The 26,071-nt window shown below is 38.4% G+C and overlaps 1 protein-coding gene across 1 annotated transcript in view; it reads left to right on the top strand.

The window, feature by feature from the left end:
- PARP8 (poly(ADP-ribose) polymerase family member 8) overlaps nt 1–26,071 on the top strand; it is a 114,945-nt gene that overhangs the window by 43,041 nt on the left and 45,833 nt on the right. The window contains exons 3-8 of the mRNA XM_057371809.1: nt 9,391–9,428; nt 13,696–13,785; nt 15,073–15,143; nt 17,499–17,576; nt 22,111–22,205; nt 25,568–25,628. Of these exons, the coding sequence (XP_057227792.1) occupies nt 9,391–9,428; nt 13,696–13,785; nt 15,073–15,143; nt 17,499–17,576; nt 22,111–22,205; nt 25,568–25,628 (433 nt within the window). The remainder of the gene's footprint in view (nt 1–9,390; nt 9,429–13,695; nt 13,786–15,072; nt 15,144–17,498; nt 17,577–22,110; nt 22,206–25,567; nt 25,629–26,071) is intronic.

Below are 26,071 nucleotides of genomic sequence, written 5' to 3'. Positions count from 1 at the left end.
AAGCTAAAACAAAATCAACCTCTAGAAAGCACATGATGGAAGAAGATGGTACCCATCAGGTAAACAAGGTGTACAAAGGCTGTTATACYACGTGCTGCTCTGGCTGTTGCTGAGCTGGACCAAGAGTTACTGTGCTAAGTTTGTTTTGTGCTCTGTTTCCTGGGGAAGACTGAAATTGGATTAAAAACTGACGGGTTATATGCAGGGAGGGTTCAAACCCATGAGATCAGTGGAGAGGAAGAAGAATGCAGAAGGAAGTGTAAAATACATCTATGTTGATAGGAGGGAGCTAGACCTGGACAAACAGGGYATCTTGACAAACAGGAGGCTTTTGTAGTTCTGAGTCAAATGGTCAGATTCTGGTAGAGTCTGGTGGTGGACAGCCTGGTCTTGCACATGTGGACACATTTGGATATAACTCTTTCCAGAGCGGCGCACAGCACGTACATTCGCCCCACCTCCACCCCCTGCCCAGTGTTCTTGATATGCTAATTTTACTATTAGATTACTTGTCTTGTTTTCTCGACTGATGATTAATCCTGTAGACTTTCATGTATTTGCTAGAAGTTGTTGTGCCTTTTTCACGGGAAGCTTTGCTAAAGGGAAGCGTTTGAGCTGGAGTTTTCTGTGTTCCCTTTATTTGAATGCCACGCTAAATCAGACAAGGCTTTATGAGTAACAGTCCCCATTTGATTCAGATGCACTTCAGTTGCAGGAGAGGACCTGACTCAATTATTCTTAGTGATAAATGCAAACTATAATAATTTTGACTCAGTCCCTCAGTACCCCCAGGTTATGTCAAGAAACGAAAGCAGTGCCATTTTTGACGCACTGATACTGCTCATCTCTCTTTGGAATAGTTCTAATCTGTCATCAATAGATGCGCCTGGGACTTTTCATATGTCATCACACGCACGTTCTCCATCATCCAGAGGAAAAGATTACTCAGAGTCACTTGTTATTCTTTTCTGTGTAATTGGTGGTGCATCATGGGAGGTTCTGGTGCATACTGAAAGGGGTCTGTGCACAAATTTCAATTCTTTGCAAGCATCTTTTTATATCTAGCAGCAAAAAMCAGCTGTGACTAATCCTGGGTCATCAGTTGTCAGATACGATGAACACAGGAATGCATTGAACTAACATGTTTTGGGTGGTTTAAAGTGGCCTGTTTATCTCTAAAAGAAATGGCAGACATGTACATTCGAAACATTTTAAAGGGTACTTCAAAAGTTGCTTAGAAATCCATGAAGATTGTTTTAATAAGGAATATAGAAAWTGGTGTGGGTATTAAATTGTTGTCGGCCCAGTTGTATGGCAAGATGCAAATATTTAAAAAAAAAAAAAAAGCTGAAAAAATTTTGCACCCTTTTGAGTACCTACTCAAATTTTTAGCAAAGCCATGGAGGACATGTTTCTAGAAAGTAAYGGAAGTAAGATAGGAGGGCAGATGTCTTTTATTTTCTGTGCAACTTGCCTGTAATTATCTTTGACATATTCTAAAGTCTTCCTTGAACTTCACTGTCATTTAATTCAGGTTCTATATTCCACAACAGAAAATAAATTTTGCTTTAATATTGTGAGATTATTCTTGCTGTGCTTGACTGACAGTCACTTTATTCCTAGCTGTGCAAATATATGCATGAAAACTTAGGTCCACCTCCTTTTAATTTTTGTCTCATTTGTCACTTCTAATTCTTTCTCCCAGAAGATAAAGTTGTTTTYCACTGATCATTATTCTGTTTAATGCCATCAGTTTTTAAATCGCAGCTTTTATAAAAGGTAAAAGTCCTGTGCTTCAGCAGTTATTTCCCCATGTGAAAGAGCAAAAGCCTGCATTATTATTTGAATTTTAAAAAACCTTATGCAAATTTTTATTTCCAGAAGCGTGTTATGAGATAATCTCTCTTGTGTATTTCTGTCATGATTGTAATGCTGGCTGTTTGTCGGTGTGTTTGGAGATACACATCACTTTGTGGTTAGCATTTCATGCAACTGAAACTTTAACTTAGTTCTGTTTATGGTTTTGTCGCGTTGCTGAGACTGTATTGTGAAGGTATTGTGAATGAATGGAGTGCAGTACATACTGACTTGTATTGGCTGATAGCATTGATGGATTCATGACATTTTGTGAATTTTTTCTGTTGTCTTCCTCATCTTCAGTGATGCTTYGGTCACTGTCTCTGACAATATCCCCTTAGGTAAGCTTAGGAAGTGTGGACTGGATGAGAGAACAGTGAGGTGGATTGAGAGCTGGCTGAACACCTGATCCAAGAGGGGTGTAATCAGTGGCACAGGGAATTTTCACCAGTGCTATACTCCAGCATTCAGTAAGGGGYCTGTATTGTTTAACTTCATCAGTGGCTTGGAGGAAGGGGCTCTCTCTGATGGTACAAAGCTRSGAGGAATGGCTGATACCCCAGAGAGCTGTGCAGCCCTTCAGAAGGACCTCGACAGGCTGGGGGGATGGGCAGAGAAGAACAATCTGAAATTCAACAGAGTCAAATGCAGGGCSCTGCACCTGGGGAGGAGAAACTCCCTGCAGCAGCACGGGCTGGGGCTGATGTGCTGGGAAGCAGCTCCAGGAGAAGGACCTGGGKGTCCCCGAGCTGTCCATGACCCTGCAGTGYCCTGTGGCCCAGAAGGCCARTGGTGTCCTGGGCTGCTTTAGGAGGAGCAGGGCCAGCAGGTCAGGGAGGTGACCCTGCCCCTCTGCTCAGCCCTGGGGAGGCACATCTGGAGTGCAGYGCCCGCTCTGGGCTCTGCAGTGTCAGACAGACATGGAGCCCTGCAGYACACCCAGCTCAGGGCTGCAGAGTTATCGAGGGATCMCKTTGAGAGGGGCTGAGGGAGCTGGGTCTGTTSAGCCTCAACGAGAGACAACTGAGAGGGGAMCTCATCAATGTCTGTCAGTGTCTGCAGGGAGGGGTCAGAGCAGGGACCAGGCTGTGCTCGGGGGTGCTGAGCAACAGGATGAGAGACAATGGGAGAAACTGATGGACAGGGAGCTCCACCTGAACATGGGGAAGAACTTCTTTACACCACGGGRGAGCAAGCACTGGAATAGATTGCCCAGACAGGCTGTGGAGTCTCCCTTACTGCAGACACCAGGCACCACCTGRACACAATCCTGTGCTGTGTGCTCTGAGTCGGCCCTGCTTGACCAGGGAGATTGGGCCAGGTGACCCATTGTGGTGCCCCCTAGCCTGGCCCCTTCAGTGATTCTGTAATTTTTAACAGAATAATAACACAGTTGAGGTTTGAAGAGGCCTTTGAAGATCATCAGGCTCAGCCATTAATGCAATATGTTCACGACTAAACCGTATTCCCAAGTGCCACATCAGTAYTCCTTTTGAATACTTCCAAGGATGGTGATTCCACCACTTGCCTGGACAATTTGTTCCAATGCCTGACTACCCTTCTAGTGAAGAAACAGAATAACATTTGTGTTACATGATTGTAAATTTGTAAATATGTATAAAATGCAAATGCATTCTAAAAGTCTTTTTTTTTTTTTGTTTTTTTTTTTTTTTTTTTTGTTTTCCATTTTTTTTTTTTTTTTTTTTGAAGACATTGTGAATGCCAGCCATGGTTACAAAATCTCTCACATAAGAAAATCCAGAATGCTGCCATAGTTCTGTGCATGTTTTTGAATATAGGCTTCAGTGGAGCACTTCCTCAGCTCCTGATATGTGYTGAGTGGGATGCAATCTTTCAAGAGCTCCAGAGTGGAAAAGCAAGATTATTTTCCTGTACTTCTATCATTTTTTTAAGAGCTCCACTGAAACGTAATGAAGTGTTTCTCAGCACAGCACTCATATATACCAAGTGATGGAGTGTCGTGCTAATTTACTTTTTCATAATTTGTTGAAAGACCTAACATTTTTCATTCAGTTGTACTTGTAGCAGTTGAACACCAAATAGAGAGTTTTTATTAAGTTTCTTTGTCCAAGCTATACACAGCACAGTGGTAATTTTTGCTTGTTTTTCAATTCCTTTTAAAGTTAGTTTGTTAGTTTTGTTTCCAGCATGGAATGAAACAGTTGTCTCCAGGCTGTGGATTTGTAAGACTTGTCTTTTAGTGATGTCCATTAAACAGAAGACACTTTTTGCCATAGGAAATTTCTGATTCTGGCTGCTGAGTCTCCTTTGTTATTTGCATATATATGATCTATGTACAATTTGGAAGAAAGACTTGACATTGAAACCTTTTGCAGTGTGCTTAAATATTAGTTTTAAATTGTACTTATCTTCACGTAGTCTAATTAGCATGAGGTCAATTTAAAAAAAAAATCTGTTATCCATTCCAATTTTTTTTTTGTGTAAATAGTGTACCTAGTTTTTCCTCTGGTCAGTACCTAAATGCCTTCATCTTCTACCAGTTCTCAAGGCACTTGTTCAAAGGTCATCTATTTCAGAAATGCAATTTGAACGTTTTGTTTGGGTGAAATCCCACAATAGATTTCTGAAAATCATAATTTCCACCCTGGGTTTGTGATGTGATTTACTGTCAAGCTATAAGGTTTCAAACTAGATCTCAGAACAGGGTGTCAAGRGTGGCTTGTGTTCGTGTTGAAATGCATTTTGGAACCAATTTTGTTTTGTTTGAGGGAAAAGGCTGATTGGAAATAAAGCAGTATGAATGGTCTGGTTTCAGGATCAAATGATGGTCTCACTGAAGTAGAAAAGGAGACTAAAGGCTGTGACAGTAATAGGAATCCACTGAAGAATTTGGAAAGATGAGAAAACAAAGACTTGAAGGTGGAATTATTTACTGTATACTGAATATCCATGAAATATTCTTCTACTGTGGTGTGTTATGTGTAGATWCTGAAAATGCAGGAATTTTGTAAGTTAATAACTAGAGAGTGGTAAAAGAGTTCAATTTCACTTACATCTTTTCAACTGAACCTTATTCCTTTCTACTGCTTCGCCTAGAAAAGAGTAAAAGCATCATGYCTGTATCATGTTGTACTTTCAGAAGTATTATGTAGGTCATTMAAAAGGCCCTTTGGCCCAAACTTGTCACAGGCATACTTTTATATTTTGTATCAAAGTTTTCAGTAATATTTTCTTCATCTCAACTACTTCTTCAAAAGTTGACCCAGGCATATAATCAATACCACTGTAGTATTTAATATTTGAGATTTATCCATAGCTTGCTTTGCTGAATCTTAGCAGTCTTCTTAAGGTATAAAATTTTGTGTATCCCATTAACTTATTGCATTACATCATTGATAAGTTAGATCTAAGATTTTGGCATATTRTAAACAAAATCTCTTCTGAATTCTGTAGCTTCAGATGCGTTATGATTAAGTCTTATGTACTCTTTTCTTGTATTTTGTTATAGATTTGCATTATAGTACTATCAGATACCACATGGCAAAAAATCCTTTCTTCAGCAAGTTTGCAAGCTGCTACATTAGGACATTGAGTTCTGGCTCTAATAAAGATGACTAACTGAAATAGAAACTAGATCACAATTTCCACACTTAATAAGGCAGTAAGTCAGTTATTGCCATGGGACAGAGTTGAATTGTCATAACTGTTCCATAGGCATAAATCTTAGACTTGCACCAGATGCTTCACACTGTTCCTGCTGTGCAAAACAGCTGGAAATTCAGCTTAAAGGATTTCTTCTTAGAGAGAAACAATAGGTGGCATAGAGCTGAGATAACCTGAAATTGATGGGAAGCTGCATCCCAGCTACAGCATCGCTGTTGTGGTTTTAGGATGCATTTTGATCCTGGGGTTTCTGTTGTGATAGGTAAAACTGCAGTCAAGGCTCRGGAAGCAGTCTTACAAATTGATATAAGGAGGTGAAGCTGGTTATTTTTATGAATGCGCTTTGTCGCAGTAACTGTTGCTTTGCTGTCTTTTTCAGTTTTCAGGAGTATTTTTCTTGGCCCTGAGATGMAGTTTTGGGGTAACATTTTGCCTGGTAGTATGATCAGTTAAGACTCTCCACTCCTTTTTAAGCAGCTTTGAGAAGCTGCAGTAATGTGAAATGCAGATGAATCTGCTTATTTTGTATTCAGTAGGGAAGGATTAATTTGAAAAAATAGCAATTACATGGTGCATACCCATCTAGTTGATGAATTAGTTCTCCAATGGAGATGAAGTCTTGCAGAATTATTTTTCTGTAGAAAGAACAGATATGGTTAAAACACATTGGAAAATTCTTGCCATGAGACCCTTGTGAGTAAAATTGTTACTAAGCCAAGGCTGTCGGTGTTAATATTATTTCAAGCAATAAGAAGTTTGAATTAAAAACATGTAAGCTGTGAAACATGACAGTTCCCAGTAATTTCTCATATGATACTTTACTGTTTGTTAAATAACAAAAATTTTACTAGGCCATTTTGAGCATGAAGCTTGTTCTGAGCTTAAAGGTTGAGAAACATGTACTGCAGGATGGGTTCTGCAGAGGGTCTGAGCTGAATAAAACAGAAACAGCACCATCAGGGAGGCTTTGTTTRCACCCAAGAGTTTAACTGTTCCTGTAGCTAAAGCAATATAACTGAACGAGCAATGGAGAATGTGTTTATGGGAATGGGAATAAATTATAGTGCTGTAAGCTGTGTTCAGAAACTGCAATAAGGTTGTAGAGAGGAGCTGCGTTGCCAGAAGGAAAAATCACATCCCTCACTGGAATAATCATCTTGTACTTCTGTGTGAGGGCCAGGCCTAAATTAATTCCAGTTGTATTTCTGAGTTCTTAAATGAGAACGCTTCTGCAATAAAGGCTTTCTTTGGCTTTGGGAGGATTTGACACCGARAGGTGTTGAACATCTGCACCTTCACTGAAGTCTGTGCAGTTTAAGGTGCTGTAAGTCATCACAGTCTTGTGTTTCTGTCTTGGCTCTAAATCTTCTTGGAGTCAGTGGGAAAAGGTGCCTGGAGGACAGGAACTCTTAAGAGACCTTTGTTTGCCTGGTATATCTTGTTCTCTGACAAATCAGGTGCACAGTCAGTAGGAAGCAGTTTATCCTGAGAGCAGAAAAATGTGCCAAAGTGTGACCGTATGTGACAATCACGGAGGAGAGCTGAGACACAAATTCAAGTTCGGTTTTGTTCAGTAGTTTTATTTCTATTTTTTGCTTCCATGGTCCACACATAACTAACCCAAGATGACAAGCTGAAGCAAAGCACTACCACCTCTCTCTGGGGTCTCAAACCATTTGTTCTCCCTACTTCTGGATTCACTGGGCCCTGGATCAGACCCTAGGTTTGGACAGTCTGGTTTGAGACTATTTCTAACTTGCGTTTTCATTAATCTTTTAATGTATTCCACCTCATGAGACAAACGGTATATTGTTTGGTTGCTGCTTTCCATTTAGCAGCACCTCGGCTACTGCTGCCAGAGATAACCATGTGATGAAGAAAAAGGAAGAGAAAACTCAGTTCCACCAGGGGTTTCTGCACACATGCACATCGAGTAAGCAGAAGTTTAAAGTCAAGTCCAGCTTCAAAGTTAGGTTAGGTTGCTAAGGTCCTTTCCCAGTTGAGTTTTGAGTGTCTGCACTCGTGGAAGCTGTGAAACTCTTCAACCCCTGTTCTTGTYCTCAATATCAGAACAAACTCACACAGAAATTCTGGAGACAGCAAAGAGAAGTAAAAGCAGCCAAACTAAAAGAGTAAGGCAGGAGTACTTCTTTCAGTAGCAGAAGGAAGAAGTCACGGTTACAGACATTTCTAGAAGATGTGGTTTGGTGAGAACAGGCACTCGGTTAACTTCTCGGGAATTTTTGGGGGGGATTTTTTTTTTTTTTTCTGCACCACAGAGCAAAAATCTCCATACATGGCTGGGCTAAGATGTAACAGTTCCTTATTTTGGAATATTTCCCTATTTAAAATAGTGATATTTTACATGATGACAGATTAATTAGATTTAAATAACCCAGTCCTTGGGGAAAATAYTCCAAGATGAGGGAATACAGATGCTGCCTATTCACAATGTCTAAAAAATAATTAAAACAGAAAAGTCACAAAATGTTGGATTTGCACAGTGATGGGATTTTAGTCAGCTTGACTGAGGCTGTCTAGTTTTGTGGCAAAATCTGTGGTCAGCTGTTATAAATGCTCCTTCTGCCTCACTTTATGTGAACATTTKCAGCTGTTGAAGGAACAGGCATCTTTGTGCCTTAGTCAAACAATACGTAAATCACTCTAAAACAGATGATGTGCAAAAATCKGTGACAGAGCCGTGTGTTAATAGACTGACTTATGGAAGCAAGTGTGAGGGACCTTCTTTTTCATATTGATTGCCTCTTACAGTCATGAGCAAGTGGAACTCATTTAGTGGAATCCCTTGAGAGAGAAAAAGTAAAAATCACACCTGGTTTCAGTTTCTTGTCTACGTGGAAGTTGTATTCATGTCGTTTAGAAAGATCCTCTGAACCAATGTTCAACGATTTTTCAGCAAGTGCCATGCATACCAAAATTTCTTAAGAGGACTGTGCCACCCTGCTTTTGCTTAATTCATTACAGAATGAACTCACATTATGTATTATTTAAATGTGTAASTTGACACAATTTATAGGATTTAGAATTGAGAGGAATATGAATTATGCAACAGAAACCTTTCAGCGTGCTTCAGAGTTGAACATTTTTAATGCAAAATGAAGATGCACACTAAAAACCAAAAGGACTTGGTGGGTAGTTAGATAAATGAGCAGACCATCACACCCATTTGCCCTGCTCTCAGCAGCGAGTTTAGTGAAGATCTCTCTGCAAAGTAGGGAAAGTAGATGTGAACTGAGCTGGAGATTCCTGATGGTGCTTTTGAGTGACTGTTTTCTGATGAAACAGATTTGGGTAACACATAGTGAAGCTACCCTTTAGTGTGGCTGTGGCTCTCTCAAATTTAATTTGAACACAGCTTGACAAAAAGGTACAGATACTACATGAAATACAGAGTTTTGATGGGAGGAAGGAGCCCAAGACATCCAGAGCCTTTGCTGGAACTGACAGAAATGTACAGTAATGAGCAAGGCCTCCTGCTGAGTYGGGAGTCAAACACAAAAATGAGACAGAGGGAGAACTGGGCTTTACTAGTTCTCTAGGTGTTCAAAGAGTGACCTTTTTGTTCTAATCAGAAGTACAAATATTGTGATATGTTACTCTAAAGGGAATACAATGCAGCCTTGATACTGCTTTTAAGAATGCTGAAATCAGGATGTGCCAATTTAGCAAAGTAAGCTTTCAAAATGGGCATGACGCTTTTTATTTTCAGCRAAGCACTTCAAAAGCCATCAAAATAGATGTTACCTTCTGTTCTGGAAACTGTCAGGAACTTATAAATAAGCATAAAATAATACAGGAGCAGAAAAAAATGTTGTGCCAGCAGTTAATGTTGTTGTTTCTAATTTTGTTGTTTTTTTTCTTTTACAGTGTGTCCTATTCAGTACATGTCTCTGAGGACTACCCAGGTACGGTGCAGCCTTCTTGTCCATGACACATGTATACATGTTACCATAATTTGCTATATTCAAATGGGAGTATCTGAAAGGGTGTTGATGTCTTCCACGTGCATCTTGTGCTGATCATTTTCCATTAGTTTAGATTATTTTCATAGTCGTTTCTCCTTTCCAGGCATCATTTATCAGCTGGGTCAGGGTGAGAACACAGGTTCACAGGTTTAGCTAGATGGCAGCTCGGGGTGCTTTCGGTGTGTGGAGCCAATAGCAATAGGAGTGAGAAAGTGCCCAGCTTCTCTTTGGCATGGCAGACRAAGGTTGGTCCTTGTGGAGCCTGAGCAGCTGACACGGGGCCAGCAGAGCACTTGTGCCTCGGAGCTGAATGAGGCCACTCATGTTCCCGAATCAGCCTGCAAATTCTGCTGCAGTGCCTCCCTGGGTCAGTCAGAGACAAGTGCTCGTGCTTGGGGTTTTGGAGTGCTGGCTTGCAAAGCTGCTCCCAGCTCTCAGTCCCACTGCCCTTTCGTTCTTCAAGCTGGGCCAGCAAAAGTAYTTTTGTAACCATGTGGCCAGTCTCAACCGGGGTGTTATTTGTAGGAAAGAGAAGTAGGTAAGGACAAAAGCAAGTTTTCAGCGAGGTTATTTCCCTGGTTTCCTTCACTCAAAGAGAGTGCACAGATATTTCAGGTGGCACAGAGGCAGAAGGGGGAAGCAGGGATGAYAGGTGCTGTGCAAGTAAAGGTTCATGGTAGCACTGTTGGGCTGCACCACATTGTGCACCTGTGATTATTTAATGGTGTAAGTACTGGGAATGATATGAAACCCTCTGTCCTTTTTTGATCTTTATCTGATCAGCTTCTCTGAAATGTGTCTCAGAGCAATATATCTTGTTTCTTTTAGAAGYTCGAAAGAAGTGTGACTTTGATCTTCTTCATTGATAAGCAGCAGACTCTGATCAAAACACTAGTGTTTGAAGCAGATAGAGAAAAAATCAACAGTGRTGCTAAAAAAAATGGATTCTGAGAAAGAATGCTAACAACCTTATTAGATTTATTTTTTTAACCAGCAAAAATTGGAGAGGCGAATGCTAGTGATATTAGTCAATTCAACATTTAGAAATGAGWGAAACTGAGATTCATAAAATGCACAATCATACCAGTGATAAATTGATTTACTGATGCCTGCATTAAGCTGACAATGAATGGAGGGACAAATGGCTGCAAAAAATCTTCACCATGTGTTATTATTGGTTTCTTCCATTAAAGATCATAAAATTTAATCTCTGGGAACCTCTAAGTAAATGGTAAGCTGGAGCACTGAACCAGCAGCAGTTACTTGCACAGCACATGATATCTCATTTCCTGGCAAACTCTTATTTCTGATAGACCTCAGAATTTCCTTGTGGCTGTTCTTTTCAGCATGTCCTGATGGTCTACAAGCCTGAGTGACTTTAGTGTCCCTAAACCTGATGAATATTCTGTGCCATCACTCCCTATATTTTAAAGGCAGATTGCATTTGAACCTTTCACACTGTAGTTAGCTTGGAGCAAGGAGTAAACCAGCACAAGTTTACTGATTAAAATGCAGCCCTTCAGGGTGTTAGAAGACCTGATTTCGTTCACATCTTAAGCTTTTCCAGGATATATGTGTGCTTTATGATGAAGAGATGTTCAGTGTGTTAGCAATGATAATGACTTTTTCCCATTTTGCAGCTTTGATCATAAAACACTCATTTTGACTTGGTGAGCCAGATTCTTTGTTCTCCTGTTTTTACCCTAAATTTCTAACTTAACGTTACTGCTGACTGTGGCTCCCTTTTCTGACATATATCTTAGGGGATGTTTCAGGGACATGTCAGGGTGTGATGGTGTCAAGTCTGGCAAGCTCGGTGCTGATGTCCTTGACTGGAAGGTCTTCGTCAAGTACTGCTGCAAGTTCAGAGCAGCACGTGCCCTCAAATTAAGTTTCTCACAGGGTAAATCTTTATSAATTAAGATTTAGGTCCATTAGTGTGTAGCTATACCAAACTTGTATCCTGTGTAGATTAAGGGTGTGTAATAGAGAGTGGATYAAATCTGTAAATCCTGGACAAGGCTGTCAGAGTTGATCATCAGATAAATTGCTAATACATGCCATAAATATTTGAAAATAGAAGAGATTAAGTGACTATGCAAGTGATGTAATTCAGCTAAAAAGATACCACYGAAAGTAAATTTTAGATACTATAAGAAGAGGGTTGTACAGCGTGCTTACTCCCACAGCCTGCATTGCTGTATTTTATGCAGCATCACCASTTTGGTGCTGATAACTGTGTGTGGCTGTTACTGAATTACTTCCTTAAGCATCAAATACAAGTAGYTGAGCATTAAATCGTACCTATGGAAACCGTAATGTGACATGACARCTTTCAATAATGGAAGGTGTTTGAAAGTTTCATAATTATGAGTGAAAGTTAAAAATGTGCTTGCAAAGGAACGCTGAGAGCTTAACAGGAGTAGTGTTGAGACAGTAATGTCTGTAAGTTACATACCCACTGCTGAAGTTGTGAAAACATAACTGAAAAGTTTACAAGAGGATAATAACAGTTTCAGCAAAAYATTGCTGTAACAATTTCCTCATAGCCTTGACACAACTGGGGAAAATAATCTTTCTAAGGAGCATATAGAATATAACATCAATGAGTAGACTGAAGTTCCACTAATATGAGTGTATCATGACTMCTGTGAGAACCATCAGAGCAGCAAGCATTTTGCTAATGAATTTATGTTCAGAATGATTTGTGCTGGCTGACAGAAACTTGTAGAACTGCCGTAGTCTTTTATCCCAGTGATTTGTTGGTTACACACCTGTTAGCAGAAACATGTTTTTCTTAGACCTCRTTAGATGGTAGCAGTGAGGAGAGAACCACTTTGAAAGCAATTATTTTGCTGCATTCCTCTGCTAGGTCCAGGCACTAGGTCCTCCACTGATGAGGGGAGGTGTTCCTAGGAGTCATGTGTTAGAAACTGGTTGTTGAAGAGAACAAATCAAAGCCAATATCTTAATCTCAAGTCTCATCAGACTGATGGAAGAAAAAAAAAAGCCCTAATAGCTGCCAAATAGCAAAGGAAAAAAAAAAAAACAAAAAAAAACCAAAACCAACTTGGCAGTGAAAGTCATATTATCCAGCTGGTAAGAAAGAATGAAAATGGACATAAAAATATAATTAAAATCTATAAAACCTATAGCTGAGAAGTCCTTTCCATATATGTATGTCTGTTCTGTACAGAACATGCTGGTTTTCCTAGTTTTCTGTACAGCAATAAACTGTAGCACAAGAATTTCCTTTCTCCCTTCCATGTTTGTGGTGTTAGGTATGTTTAGAGCCAAGTGATGGCCTCAGTTATCTCAGCTCAGTAGACTCTGTGGCAGCAACTTACCGTCGCTCTTTCTGCTCTAGAGCACMAGTTTCAGTTCAGCCCAGATCATTAGAAAACAAAGTACCATTACTTTCATAGGCAGTTCAGCAATACATGCAAAATTAGTTTCTGCAGGTAGTACACCAAACTGTGCTGCTTCTTGGTTTTTGTTAGTAAGCATTTGGTTAAGAAGAAAAAAAGAAAAAGAAAAAAAGAAACCAAACCAAAAAAAAAAAAAAAAGCCAACAGACACATTCCTCTTCCTAATCCTTCAATTTTGAAAAGAAATTTTGTGCAATAGAGTTACCATATTCAAATCCATGCCAAATTTTTTGTTAAGTGGGAGAATTTCTTTTCTCCCTGACTTAGGCACAAGAAAGGTTAATCCACTGATTAGAAGACACTTCAAATAACCTTTTATGTGATTAGGCAAAATGAGGCACAGGTATTTTGCATAATTGGCTGCTAACAYCCAGCTCTCAGTACAGCTTTCACTCTGCATAGGAGATCTAGCTTGAGTTTTAGTGTCAGATGTCGAAAAAATCATAGAACAAGTATTAATTTTGGAAAAGATTGTCCACTCTAAGCGTTGTGGGTTGGTTCAGAGCAGTGCTTGTGTGATTCACAAAAGCCATGACATCAAACTCCAAGGTTTTGCTTTATAAAGCGTGGGTCGGAATCTCCCRTACTTGCAGTATTTTTTCTTTTCATGCACAATCTCAAGGGGAAAAAAGCCAAACGCTTCAGGAAGATGGTGGTGCTGAGCTTCCCTAAACATCTGTGGTGTGGTTCCTTGTGGTACAAGTGTGGGACAGAAAGCGTTGGAAGGGGCTGGCAAAGCACAATGGAACTTCACCATGCAAAGTGTTTTTCTTTTGCAGATAACACTTACGTTTCCAGTTCTGATAACGATGAAGATGTGTTAGTTACAACAGAGCCAATTCCAGTAATTTTCCACCAAATTGCTACAGGTAATCCTATGTTTGGAGAGTTTTATCAGGTTCATAATTTTGGAGGAAAGATGTTGTCTGCACTTAAAGGGAGATGTACTAAAGTGTTTGGGTTTACAGTTWGCTATTTTCTCGCAGTCTTGTTCTAGTAAATTGTCCTACATTTCAGAATAGAAGAAATTAAAGTATTTCTTCTGGGGATCACCGCAATTGTGTGCAGAGCATATTTTTTTCTTTTAATGTCTTGCAGCCTGTACTAGATCAATTCCCCTTGAATTAGTAATTTTCAATTACAAGTTTTCATGATCACTTGCTTAAAATTTCACTGAATCTTCACCATTGCAGACGAAACAGTCTATAACTACTGCTGCCTCTGGTGAATTATTTCAGGAAATTTCAAACAAAATGGTTTCAGTAAATTCAGCTATAGAAAAATGATTTATTTTTTCCCAGTGATTTTGGGCACCTCTCATTTTGAATCATTTCCTTATTTTCAAAAAGTACTTGACACCTGAAAGGATGTGCCTGTCAGACATACAGGCACATTTACACTGTATTTAACAAAGATTTGTGCATTCTCCATAGAGACCTTTTCGATTCTAGCAGACTAGGTTCTCTGATTTTTTCAGGCTGCAGGAGAAACTTCACAAAACACTCTTAATTCTGGCAGCTCCTCAGATACGAACACTTGACTTTGTAATTTTTTATTATTATTATCATTCTTTAGGTGGTTTTTTGCATARAAGAATTACATTGAATTCCATTGGAAGACCAGTATGATCTTCAGTCTCTGATCTCATTCATACTGATGTAAATTAAGAGTAATTTACTGCAGTTGTTACAGTAGCACACAAACAAAATCTTACTATTATCATCAGAAGTTTGAGATAAATTTTACTTGCAAATATTTCTTAATTTGAAAAGAAATGAAACCTTTAATTTACAATATRGTAAGAACCTATCTTTTATATGGAAGGTTTTCTTTTCCTGAGGGGTTTTGATTTTTCTTTCTTTTATGAATTATACAAAATTAATGAATGACACTAAATTGTAAATYATGAATTGGGAAAAATAAATGTCCTAGATGAATCAGCTGAGTTTCAATTCATACTTTAAAGTCCTCTGGGAAGTAGGGTCTTCCTAATTTGAGACTGTTGCATTGTCAACTCTTTGATGCATTTCATATCTGTAACTTTTTGTTCCTTATTTGCTCTGCTACTGCAACTAAGAATTTGAAGTCTGCATATGCAAAACTATTTCACTTTTTTTCACATGTTCTCCATTTTCTTTTTTTTTTTTTTTTTTAAGAATTAAGAAAAACCAGTGATGTAAACTATTGCCTATCCATAAAGTCAAAATTACAGAGGGAGAATGGAGAGGTATGTATTTCTTGTATGCATGTTTTAACAGAATTTATTTTAAGACGCAAGAGAAAGTAATAAAATAATAACGTTTACCATAGACTTCCTATCAAAAKGTGCTTATTCAGTCTGTGCATGTTTACGTGTTTTAAAAGGTGAGCATATTTCTCTGGGTTGTGATTCACTTAGTTGAGACAGTGATTCTCYTCTCATCTGAAGAAATATGTTTTTGGCATTTTGTTTCCTCTTTTGTTCAATATTATTATAGACCCTGTCAGCCCTAAATAATGCAGCTCTCCTAGAGAGGCAAATAATGATTCCATCACCTTTTAACCTGCTCTGGCACRTAAGACCACGTCTCAATTGTTTAGCTCAGTGCTGCTTCACGCAGCCTGCAGCAATCCCACTGCAAATTCTCTGCATGGCCCTTCTCACCATAAGCAGGGTCTGGAGTGTCAGGGTCTCCCAGTCGTGGTGGATTTGTCCTGTGCCTCTGGCACACGTCTCTGACCAGTCTCACTGGGACATTAAGAAASAAGTGGCACTGAGGTGAAATTTACAGAGCGTGACAGTGTTCTGGCCTCAGAGAAGGTGCCACATAGGCAAGAAATTAAATGGTCTCAGGATTTCAGGTGCTTGATTTAAAGACTTCCTTTGGTAAGGGTGGGTGCTGAGTTTCTTCATCCTAGAAACAGGAGATAAGCCTGCCTAGATGCTACRTGTACCAGGATTTTTTTAGAAAATGAAACCCCATTTGATGTGAAAAACTGCACTGAAAATACTTTGGTTCTACTGCCTCATCATTATATTCACTGCTCAGTGTACGTAAGAAAAACAAGTGTGGGAAGAATTTACCCATTTTATTAAGAGCCTCAGATATAGTTAGCTTCTGTGGGACTGAGCTTGTATTGAGCTTGTATTTTGTTTTTGGTTGAATCAGGTACTTAAGTGTGAAAATACTGAAAGAAACCCTCTATAAAAAGTCTCTGATGCTGATAATTTCTGTTGGCTAGGCCATTAAAGATTTGGTAAGGATTTGTCACTATTCTAATGTAAGAGTTTAATTTATTCTTTTTGTGTGGAATTTTTATTCAGTTCATTTCTGTATTGAAGCAGCCTTCTTTCTGAAGGAATTTTATTATAAAAACACAGAAGACTAAAATAATTTTACTTATTTTTAGTAAAGTAGGAGCAGAAATTACTTTCATAGCTTGTCAAAAGTTGCCATGAGATTGGATGAAACACAGTTTTTACGCTGTAGGAATACACTGAATAGAGCAAGAATTTAAAAGCAGAGGTTAAAAAATGAGGATAGAATGTCTGACCATATAAATTGGTGATAATTTTATATACATATTGACATTAATGGCTGTGAAATTTAGGAGTAACATCTATTTTTGATTCATATACCTGATTTCTATTCCATGAAGACAGGTTTGTGTAGGACACAATTAAAAAAGGGTTGATACATTATATTCAGGTTGAATTGAAGAATTACAGTTTTAACAGGTGTTCTTTAAGGGCTTCTAGTCAGCAAAGGGCATAGAAATAACACATGTATTGTGGAAAACAAGAGTTTCTCTCTCAAGCAATTATATAAGTAAAGGTTCCAGTAGTGGGAAACAGAATACAGTGTTTCACCTCATGCTGTTTGTACCAGGATCAGTTCTGTGTATTTAATGATATTATTCACAAAGCAGACTATTTAGAACAGGTTGGGTTTTTTTTGTTTTTTTGTTTTTTTTTTACTTAGATAAGCACAGGTCTTTCTAATCCTTACTTTTCACTGTGTCAGACCAGAAAATTAAGTTTGAGCTTTTCTGGCATCAGGATGGAACTTACGATATAAATAATAATTAAGCAGCAGTGTGTCAGTTTTTCACAGAAGGAAACATTATATATTCCATGCTTGGATGTGGATTATTTCCCCATACTATTAGAGTTTATTTAAAAGAATAAAAAGTAGAATAAAATTGTAGTAGCTTGCTGACACACCAAAAGATCTATGTCCAGAACCATTCTTGGTGGGAAAGTTATGCTTTGTTTAGCAAAAGCACAGAGTGAAGTGTCCCCACACAGTCTGTGTAATTAACCAGTTCTTTAAAATACCATGCTGTGTTTGTAAACACACAAGTATTATTTTTCGAACATATATTCAAGGTGTTTTTATGTACCCTGTATTAGGTACTTGTTTCATCTGATATTTCACTGTTCTTAAAATGAGTCCTCTGTAAAAATGATATCGAAAGATCTCTGAAGAAAGGATGATATGAGCTTACTTGTAAAAACATAATTCCTGCAGTTACMCTTAGAGTGATAAATGCAAGGTCAACATACTGCTTTTACCACTGCTAACGTTCCTTTTCCATTAAGGAGTCACGGCACAACAGCGCAGTTGAAGAAGACTCKGAAGGAGATAATGACTCTGAGGAATTCTATTATGGAGGACAGGTAATGCAAGAATTTTTTTTCACAAGTTCCAAGAAAGTAATATTTGAGAGTTCTTACGTTTGTTCCATTATAAATTTATGATACTATTTAATTTCTTCGGTTTTTTTAACATTGAGTAGAGTGGCAGGTGTATATATACATRGCATTTTATAGCAGAAATAGTGAATATGTTAGAAGTTATAATTAAGTCAAATTCAAAGATTACTTTGTTTACATCTGCAAAGCTATAAGAATGGAAAAAGCAGATACCCTTCAGAAAGCTTGAAAATAGAAGCTGGTTGCTTACTTCCAGGAAACAGATAACTGACTCTGTAAAGCTTATCCCATTATTGATCCAAATGGGAACTCAAGCTGGATCCAAATCTGTTTTCTGCTGGAGGAYTGCCATTTTTTAAAGTAAAGAGCACTGCATTTTTATGGTGAAAATAGTTATTACAAAGCAATTTTGGTCTAGGCAGTAGTCCATTCTTTTTCTGAGCTCTAGAGTAAAATTCACCTTGAAAAATGCTGCATGTTTTAGATTATTGTACTGCCCTGTGTCTTTCCTTCTTGTTTCTTCAGCAGAATTAATTCTTACGTCTCATGTGCATTGGGAAATAAAATCTTTTCATGCCTTTTCCTTTTACAACGTGCTTCACGCCGCTAGTCTCTTTATTCAGATTTTTCTTGTTTTTTTAGTCTAAATATCACCCCAAGGAATTATTCCTCGCTTGCATTATTAGAACTGTTTATTTCGATGAACATTTTAGTGAATTACGGTGTCTGTTTATGAAAGTTGTCCCTCGCCTCTCTGTGCCCTGGGTGCAGAGCCAAGGCTGCAGGAGCACGCCCACAGTGCCAGCAGGGTGGGTCGGTGCAGAGAGCGTGGGATGCTGACCAGCAGGACATCGCTGAGCCTGTCCTCTTGCAGAGCCAACAGTGCAGTGGGGTTCGAATGCAAAATCCATGTGGAGGGGCTTTACAGTTAAAAAATCAACCAGAAACACACCAAACAAACATCAAAACAAACAAACAAACCCCCTGAAATGCTATTGAAAGTTGTATTGAGACTGGAAGTGAAACAATGTGTTTTCATTGTCTGGAATAGCTGACATGGGGAATTGACTCATGTTCGCTTTGGAAATGACTGCAGGAATTGCCTCCCTTCAGCACCGGCTCCTGCAGCCCCATGCTGGGGAGTGCTGGGGAGGACCATACACATAATTCACTGCAGAGAGCGATGCCTCATTTTAATCCGCCTGAGAGGAACAAGCTTCTGATCTTGTCCTGTAGTGATGAGTCGCATGTACTGCCTTCATTTTTCAACTYTGAAGAAAGGGCAGTAACCTCAAGGTGAAGGAAAAGGCAGAAAACAGCTGGGAGTGCTTACTTCTTGAACCAGAGCTAATACATTTGGTAAAAGATGCCTGGCAGTGCCCAAATGAATGAATAAATATTAACGCTTCCTGTGAGATATGAACGCTGATAGCAGTACATCATTTTGCAAGGTGTAAAAGAGCTGTGCAATAGACCAGACTGGTTAGAATTTAAGTGCCTTATATTAAAATGGAAACTAGATTATATTGCATTGTCTTCTCTTTAAGGTAATAGATTTAACTGAAAGTAGATTAACTGGCAAAAAAAAAAATTATGTCTTCAATGAAAATAAAATGTCAGTTGATTAAAATGTCTTGAATATAGAATATTCAAAATGCAAAATATGGAGAACAAAAAAAAAACTTTAAAAAGGCATCACAAAAAGTCTATTTAAAAGGGGAAAAAAATACATGTTTAATTTAAAATTTCATGGTCAAAAAGACAAGAGTCTAAAGAAGACATTTAGAGCTAAAAAGTAATRCTGAGGACTCAGAAAAGGAATAGGRAATCATGTAATGAGCCAAGTCCCTTGAAAGACAGAAAAGAACAACCCTTTTTCAAGCAAAGTGTTTGTAGGGGTTGTTAAGTGGGCAGCAGGTGTGCTGGGGAGACAAAAGGTTTGACTGTATGTGTGGGGGATGAGCGAGGCCAGCTCCTTTGTTTGAGACAAGTGTGTGCTCTGCCCCCGAGAGAGGGGACAGAAATAGTGACCTTGGCAAATAGAGGGACGAGATGCCAGTGCTGCTGTGTGCRGTGCATTTGGGAAAGGTAGAGGTCAGGGAAATCCTCAGCATTACCAAGTGGTTACAGCTGGAAAAACAAGAGAGCTGCTGCTGATGAAACAAGGACCATGGGAGGTGGGAAATGGTGTTTGATGGGCAGTGAAAAGAAGATGCAACCTCTTGCTTGTAAATTAAATGTTATCCACTTCCTAGGCACCTGCTTGTAATCCTCCCTAAGGATTGAATGGATAAATACTTTAAAGTAGCTAAGTGGTTCAATAGTCTAAGACCTATTGATTTTCAATGGGATTTAGGTTTGTAAATCACTTAATCTCCTTTTGAAAAGCAACCTTTTGTCAAATAATCTGAATAAGGTCTCAGATTAAAACTGGAGACTTTCTAAACACAGACCTTTCAGTCACAGTGAAGTTATCAGGTTTTTTTTAGCTTTTGTGTTCACTTTTTCTGGAAGTCTGCTAATTCTGGCTTTGAATCTCTAGCTTCTGCATTTGCAAATAGGAACAGAAGATGAAAACAGAAATACCACTGCCTTTGGCTCTCTCTATGCTTGTCTCTTGTGTTTCAGCTACAGGACATACTTGAAAATGCAGAAATACAAAACTGACAGTCTCCTCTGTGCACATCAATATGTCTGTGGCACTAATTCAGGGGTGGGAAGTACCATACTGTTGGTCTTAAATTTGCCAGAGCACTGCTTTGTTTCCTTTTTAAGTTCATAGCCTCTTACCATGAGAAAATAAATTAGAAAAAGCATTATGTTGAGCAGTTTAGTGTTCTGCATAGTGTTCCTTTTGTATTTTACTAGTATTGAAACATAACAGTGATTTAAAAATCTGGTTTAGCACCAACAAAGGTGGCAAGTGCACCACAGCTATGATTTGTGAAATGATTGCTGTGCACTCTTTGGAAGCAGGACAGCAATTATTTACGCATCTTTAAAGAATTCTTCTTTGAGTAATGAGCATGTAAAAAGGATTGGTTTCCCCCTACCTAAAGTGAAAAAAATTACAATAAAGATATTCTTTCCATGGTCTTCTACTTGGAAAATTTTTCTGACATCATTGTCCAGACGAAGGAAAGATACTTGTTTTATAACATTCTGGTCATGAATGTCATTGATATCTCAGAAAAATACATTCCCATGCTATGGTGGTGAATTCTGTGCCTTATTCTTAAAGAATTCTAGGTCTAAGTCTAATCAAATTACTCTCTGCTAATTTTCACATGTAAAAAAGGGATAATTTGATTATTATTTTAATGCTATTGAAAATTAATTAAATTGAAAAGCATGTCTCCAAATATCAGAGTTGAAAGTGTCACTTGTGTCTAACATGTTTGGATGTATAAATGGAAGAAGCAGTGCTGCAATTAGATGTGTCTCTGCAATAATAAGAATTCTCTGCAGGAGTTCTTGTATAAGGATATATATATATATATGAGTGGCTCTAAAGGCATAAATTATATTYTATTTCTTTGCTCTCTGAATTTGTCAGAGATACAGACTAAATCCTACACTCATTTCTGAATCTGTCTAAATCTAGGGAGTTCATTGACTTCTGTGGAATTACCATCATTCTAATTGTTGTAAATGTGTAGATTTGGGTTTGTGCAATCAGGACACTTTGTACATTTTGCTGGAGAAGAAGGTAACAATTGACAGATGATGAATACATTGTTACATGCCCAAACAGGCATTTTGGATCTTGTAGAAGAATTCTGTTATTTTGATTACATACAGCCCAACCAAAGGAGCCAAGTTTTGGTTTGTAGCTTAAGCACTAACATAATACATTCAATTTTTCATGTAGAGTTAGAAAAAAAAAAAAAAAGGGGTAGTGTTGAGGCAGATGTTTCTTTATACCTTCTTTCATAAAATACTTAACATGGGAAGGTGTTCTTTTAATTTTTTTATGTTTTTGTCTCTTATTATTGCACTAGTGGGTAGAATGCCACCAGTGAGTAAATAGAAAATGTAATTTAGGTGCTGAGGKGATAGGTATAGAGAATAGTTTCATGCTTCTCTTGTGCCCAAACCATTCTGTGTCTAGTATATTTGTGAGTGTGAGAGCAAAGAAGAGTGAGCAACCATTGTCCTGGAGTAGTTGGACTAGGATGACAACATCAGGGAGATCTGGTTCTTATCCTACTTAATGTTTTAAAAATACACAAGAGTCCCAGAACAAACCCGGGGACAAAATAGGGCAGTTAAGTCCTTTGCAATTTTTCTCCCCACAAACTGGGGAACCCTCAAAACATTCCAAGRCAGAGGTGCCTGCTTTGAAAATCTGCTACTTGGCAGATAAGATGGCCTCAGTGCTTCGACTTGTCCTTCCTGAATRTGGCATTAAGGAATCTTAATGCAACATACTTTGCAGAGAGAACTTTCAGGTGGCAGAAATTACAGAACTCCTGAGATATTTTTCRTTCCCCAACAGGTTAGCTATGATGGAGAACTTCACAAGCACCCACAGCTGGAGGCAGATTTGACAGCAGTAAGAGAGATCTATGGACCTAATGCAGTATCTCTCAGGTATGTCACTGGCTTTTCTGTACTGTTGAATCTTAAATATTTTGGAGACTGTGTTCATTAAGGACTTTCCCTGACTTCCAAAGCACTGGTTTCTCCATGTTGTATCACAAAAGGAGGGAAGTGCTGCAAGCTAGCATCAATGCTGKGTTTTTGGGTTTTTTCTGTGGTTTAGTTTGGGCACAAGTAGCTGTACTGAGAATAGCCCTGTTCTGAAACATCACTGTCTTTTGCAGTTGTAGTCAGGCAGTTGTGTTTTGTTGTAAATTACTTTTCAACATTTCTCTAAACCCTTGTTAAACTCCTTTTCTGTATTTTGCCCTGGAGGTGAACAAGAAGAATGGTAAGGGATTTAATAAATACTTTCCCTAGGGAAGGACTGAAGAAATTGGATTTGTCTAGTCTAGAAGCAAAAGAGAGGGAGATGACACAATAACAGTTTTTCTTCTTCAAAAAAGCTGTTTGTAGGTAGAAGGAGTGATCAGATATTCTGTATTGTCATCATGAGACAGTAAGAAACTAAGGCTTGATCAGAGAATAGGGAGGATTTCTAATTGTGAGAATCTGAAGTATCCTACAGAGAGAAGTAGTGGAACTTCAGTCGGATGTGAATTACGAAGGGAAATTACACAAAATTTCTACTGGGCATATATGAGCACACATGATTCTGCCATAATGCATGTCTGTGTCATATATGTATTTTAATTCATATATGTATTTATTAATTCAGGTATTTTACAACCTAATTTTCCATCTATTCAATCTTAATAATTTAACAAAAAATAAAAGATAAGATGTAACAGATGTGTTGTAGGGAAAATATCAAAGTTGTCAGACAAACCAAGTCAGAAGAAGAGAGAGCATGCCTACAGCAWTGATGTACTGTACCTTTTCAAATTAAATGGAAATTTATTGCACTGCAAGAATCTGGGGAACTGAAATCTGAATAGTGGTATATAGGTTTAGGAAATGAAGGAGATTAAGTCTTTAGTTGCCAAACTGATAACTATGAAATTGAGAATACCCTCAGAATAGATTTCTTCAAGCTCCTAAAATTGAAACATTTCTATGTAACCTTTCAAAAACTTTAATGCATATAGTTTGTATTCAGTCAGCTGTTTCGATGGAAACACTGTGATCCCCTTGAGCTCACTATAGTAGAAACTGGCACCTGTGGCTGCTTTTGGCATGTGTAAAACTTCCAAGCCTCATCCACTCTATTGCAGCTGAAAATACTTATAAATTCTTGGAAATAAACCCCACAGCTTTAAGCATTCATTTTCATCCCTCTTGTGTAGCTCCACTTCTCTGAGGAGAGAGAAGTTGGTCTGACAAGCACATCCATAAAGAGATATATTTCCGAGACAATTGACCCTCCTTTCAGTAATCCCTTGCTGTCACAGAGTCAGTTGTACATRCAGAAATAAAGTTCCTGCACCTGCATGCTTTTCACAACTGCCCTTAGAAATCTGGCCACAAAAGCCCGAGAAAGTGATCCATCCAACTGCTGCAAACTCTTCAGTATCTCCTTATATTGCTTCTTCATTTGTGGACAGAGGGCCTCTGGGAGCTTCAAAGTCAAAATGTGTTGATGAAGCCATTATAGACAGCAGATCAGAGATGCACATGTTGGAATAAAACACGATCTCCTCCTCACTATCAGCTTGGGAAATTAAAAACTAGGGTCAGCATCATGTGTCTAAAATCCATCCTCTAGGATGGTAGTGAAGTGGGGGCAAAGAGATTTCAGTGAGTATGAAAATATCATAGCTAAAACTAATTTTTATCTTATTCTTTCTTCCACTATTATTTCTTTTTCACTAGCTTAACCATTCCTCTGTTTAATTTTTAAAATCATTCTTGTTTACAGCCTTTTGAATCTCGGTTATGAGAGTAAAACTAGCCTGCATTCAAAAAAACAGACTAGCATAAAAACCAGCCTGCATAAAAAATTGCTTAAGATAGCATAACAATGTTTGGATCTTCTGGAAAGTGAACAAAAAACCCCATTGCCCCTGTTATGGTGGCAGCCATTCAGCAGGTGGAGAGTTTCACTGCTCCAGATCCATGTTTTCAGTGAGCTGTAGGAGGTCAGCRAGGTCAGCCTGTACAGTGTGGGTGAGGTGACACTGGAGCAGCTCTGAAGGTGGCTGGGAAGTCCTGTTATACATCCCTGTCCTGCCTTTCAGCTGTCCTGTGTGGGCCACCTGTGCACATGATCTAGAGAGACACCTTGGCTTTGCCCTGACCAGAGAGAGCCATTGGGTTGCTGAGGTCTGGTTGAAGGGGTTCCTTTCTCCAAACTTTGCAAGAGCTCAAGCAATTTCAGTTCAAACTGAGCCCTGTCACGGCTGAGAGTTCACTTTGCTAGCAGAYAGTTACATTTCAGTATTTCAGAATTGCCTTATTGACTTATCCATGCACAACTGCTACCACACAYTTAGTCAGGTTTAATGGAAAAACGTGGAAGTCACTGTGAGAACAAGCACAAAAATGCAGTGTARAGTTAAAAACACTCTAGTGACTGGAAGCTAATTTGTGAAAAAYTGAGAGCATTGTCCACTTAAGTAATTTAAATGAAAACAAAACCAGGTCTTTTTGTTTAGATGTTTGTGKACATATTTTCTAGCTCCATTTTTCAGAAGTCTGCAAGTATGTTGGGAGAGGGCAATCAGAGTGWGTCAGAAAGTAAGAGGTAGAAAAATCACAGTTTAAAAGTAAGATTTCAGATGGCAATGGAATACCTGTTAAATCCAAATCTTGCAATACTGCACATGACAGATAAAAAGGATAAGTATTGCCTTGAGCACATTACAGGRCAGTCTTTATCTCTGACAAACAAATGTATACTTGAATGTATGAAGCAATCCCCAGGTATAACATGCCACCCTCTAGTCTATGTTGTATTTGTCTTCAGTGATTTATTTCAAGCCTATTAGGTTACTGGCTGTTAACATGAAATATTTTTGAAAATTAACAAAGGTTTTCTTTTGTCATAAATGGGGGAAAYGTGTCTATTAATTTTTCTTTGGTCATAAATGGGGGAAACGTGTCTGTTAATTTTTCTTTGTTTATCTATGCAATACACAAGACAGAAATACAGGACTGCAGTGGAGAGATTTTGGGGGAATTAGTAGGAAAGATTTAGCCTGTTTAAGCAATATCCTCTGAAAAAAACTTCTAAGTGCAGCAGAGGTTCACCCACTGGGAATATTGATCCAATCTATGTAAATGTGTGTTTTATAACTATTCTGATTTTATAGATAAGATTATCCTTYCTAAAATCTTCCATGTTGTAAGTGCTCCTGGATTTAGGAGTAACTTAAAGACCTCTAATGTAATGTAATGTAATTTTTTCCTTTCAGGGAATATGGAGCCATTGATGATGTAGATATTGATCTACATATCGATGTTAGCTTTCTTGATGTAAGTAATGTAATCACAGAATTACACAATGAACATTAATACCCATTTAATTTCACTGCACATCAGACTCTCTAGACAACTACTGATACTTTCCTTTTTTGAAGTCTTGTTCTTAGCAAGTGGATGCCACATTATTGATTGAYACACAGTGGAAAGGTTTCCTGCTTTCCTTTCCTTTTATGATCACATAGTTAAAATTCTGTGCTAGGTTTTTATTTGCCACATGTTTATTTCCTTCCGAACATGTTTTGTGAATGGTAAATGTTTTAAGAAATATAAATGAAATACTCATTTGGGTTTTTTTTAATGTTMAACTAGACATGAGTCAGGTGAAAGCAGGGAAAGGGACTTTGGGTGGAGTGCTCCTGTGCACTGATTAGAGAGAGTCTTGGCTGGCAGAGGAGGCACGAGACAGTGGTGCTGTTTGTGGTCTGGYAGCACGG

The sequence above is a fragment of the Malurus melanocephalus genome, unplaced genomic scaffold, assembly GCF_030028575.1.
Source record: "Malurus melanocephalus ecotype Western Australia unplaced genomic scaffold, MMel_1.1 scaffold_158, whole genome shotgun sequence".
Lineage (NCBI taxonomy): Eukaryota > Metazoa > Chordata > Aves > Passeriformes > Maluridae > Malurus > Malurus melanocephalus.
The sequence above is the reverse complement of the archived record's forward strand: the minus strand, read 5'-3'. Positions and strand labels throughout refer to the sequence as shown.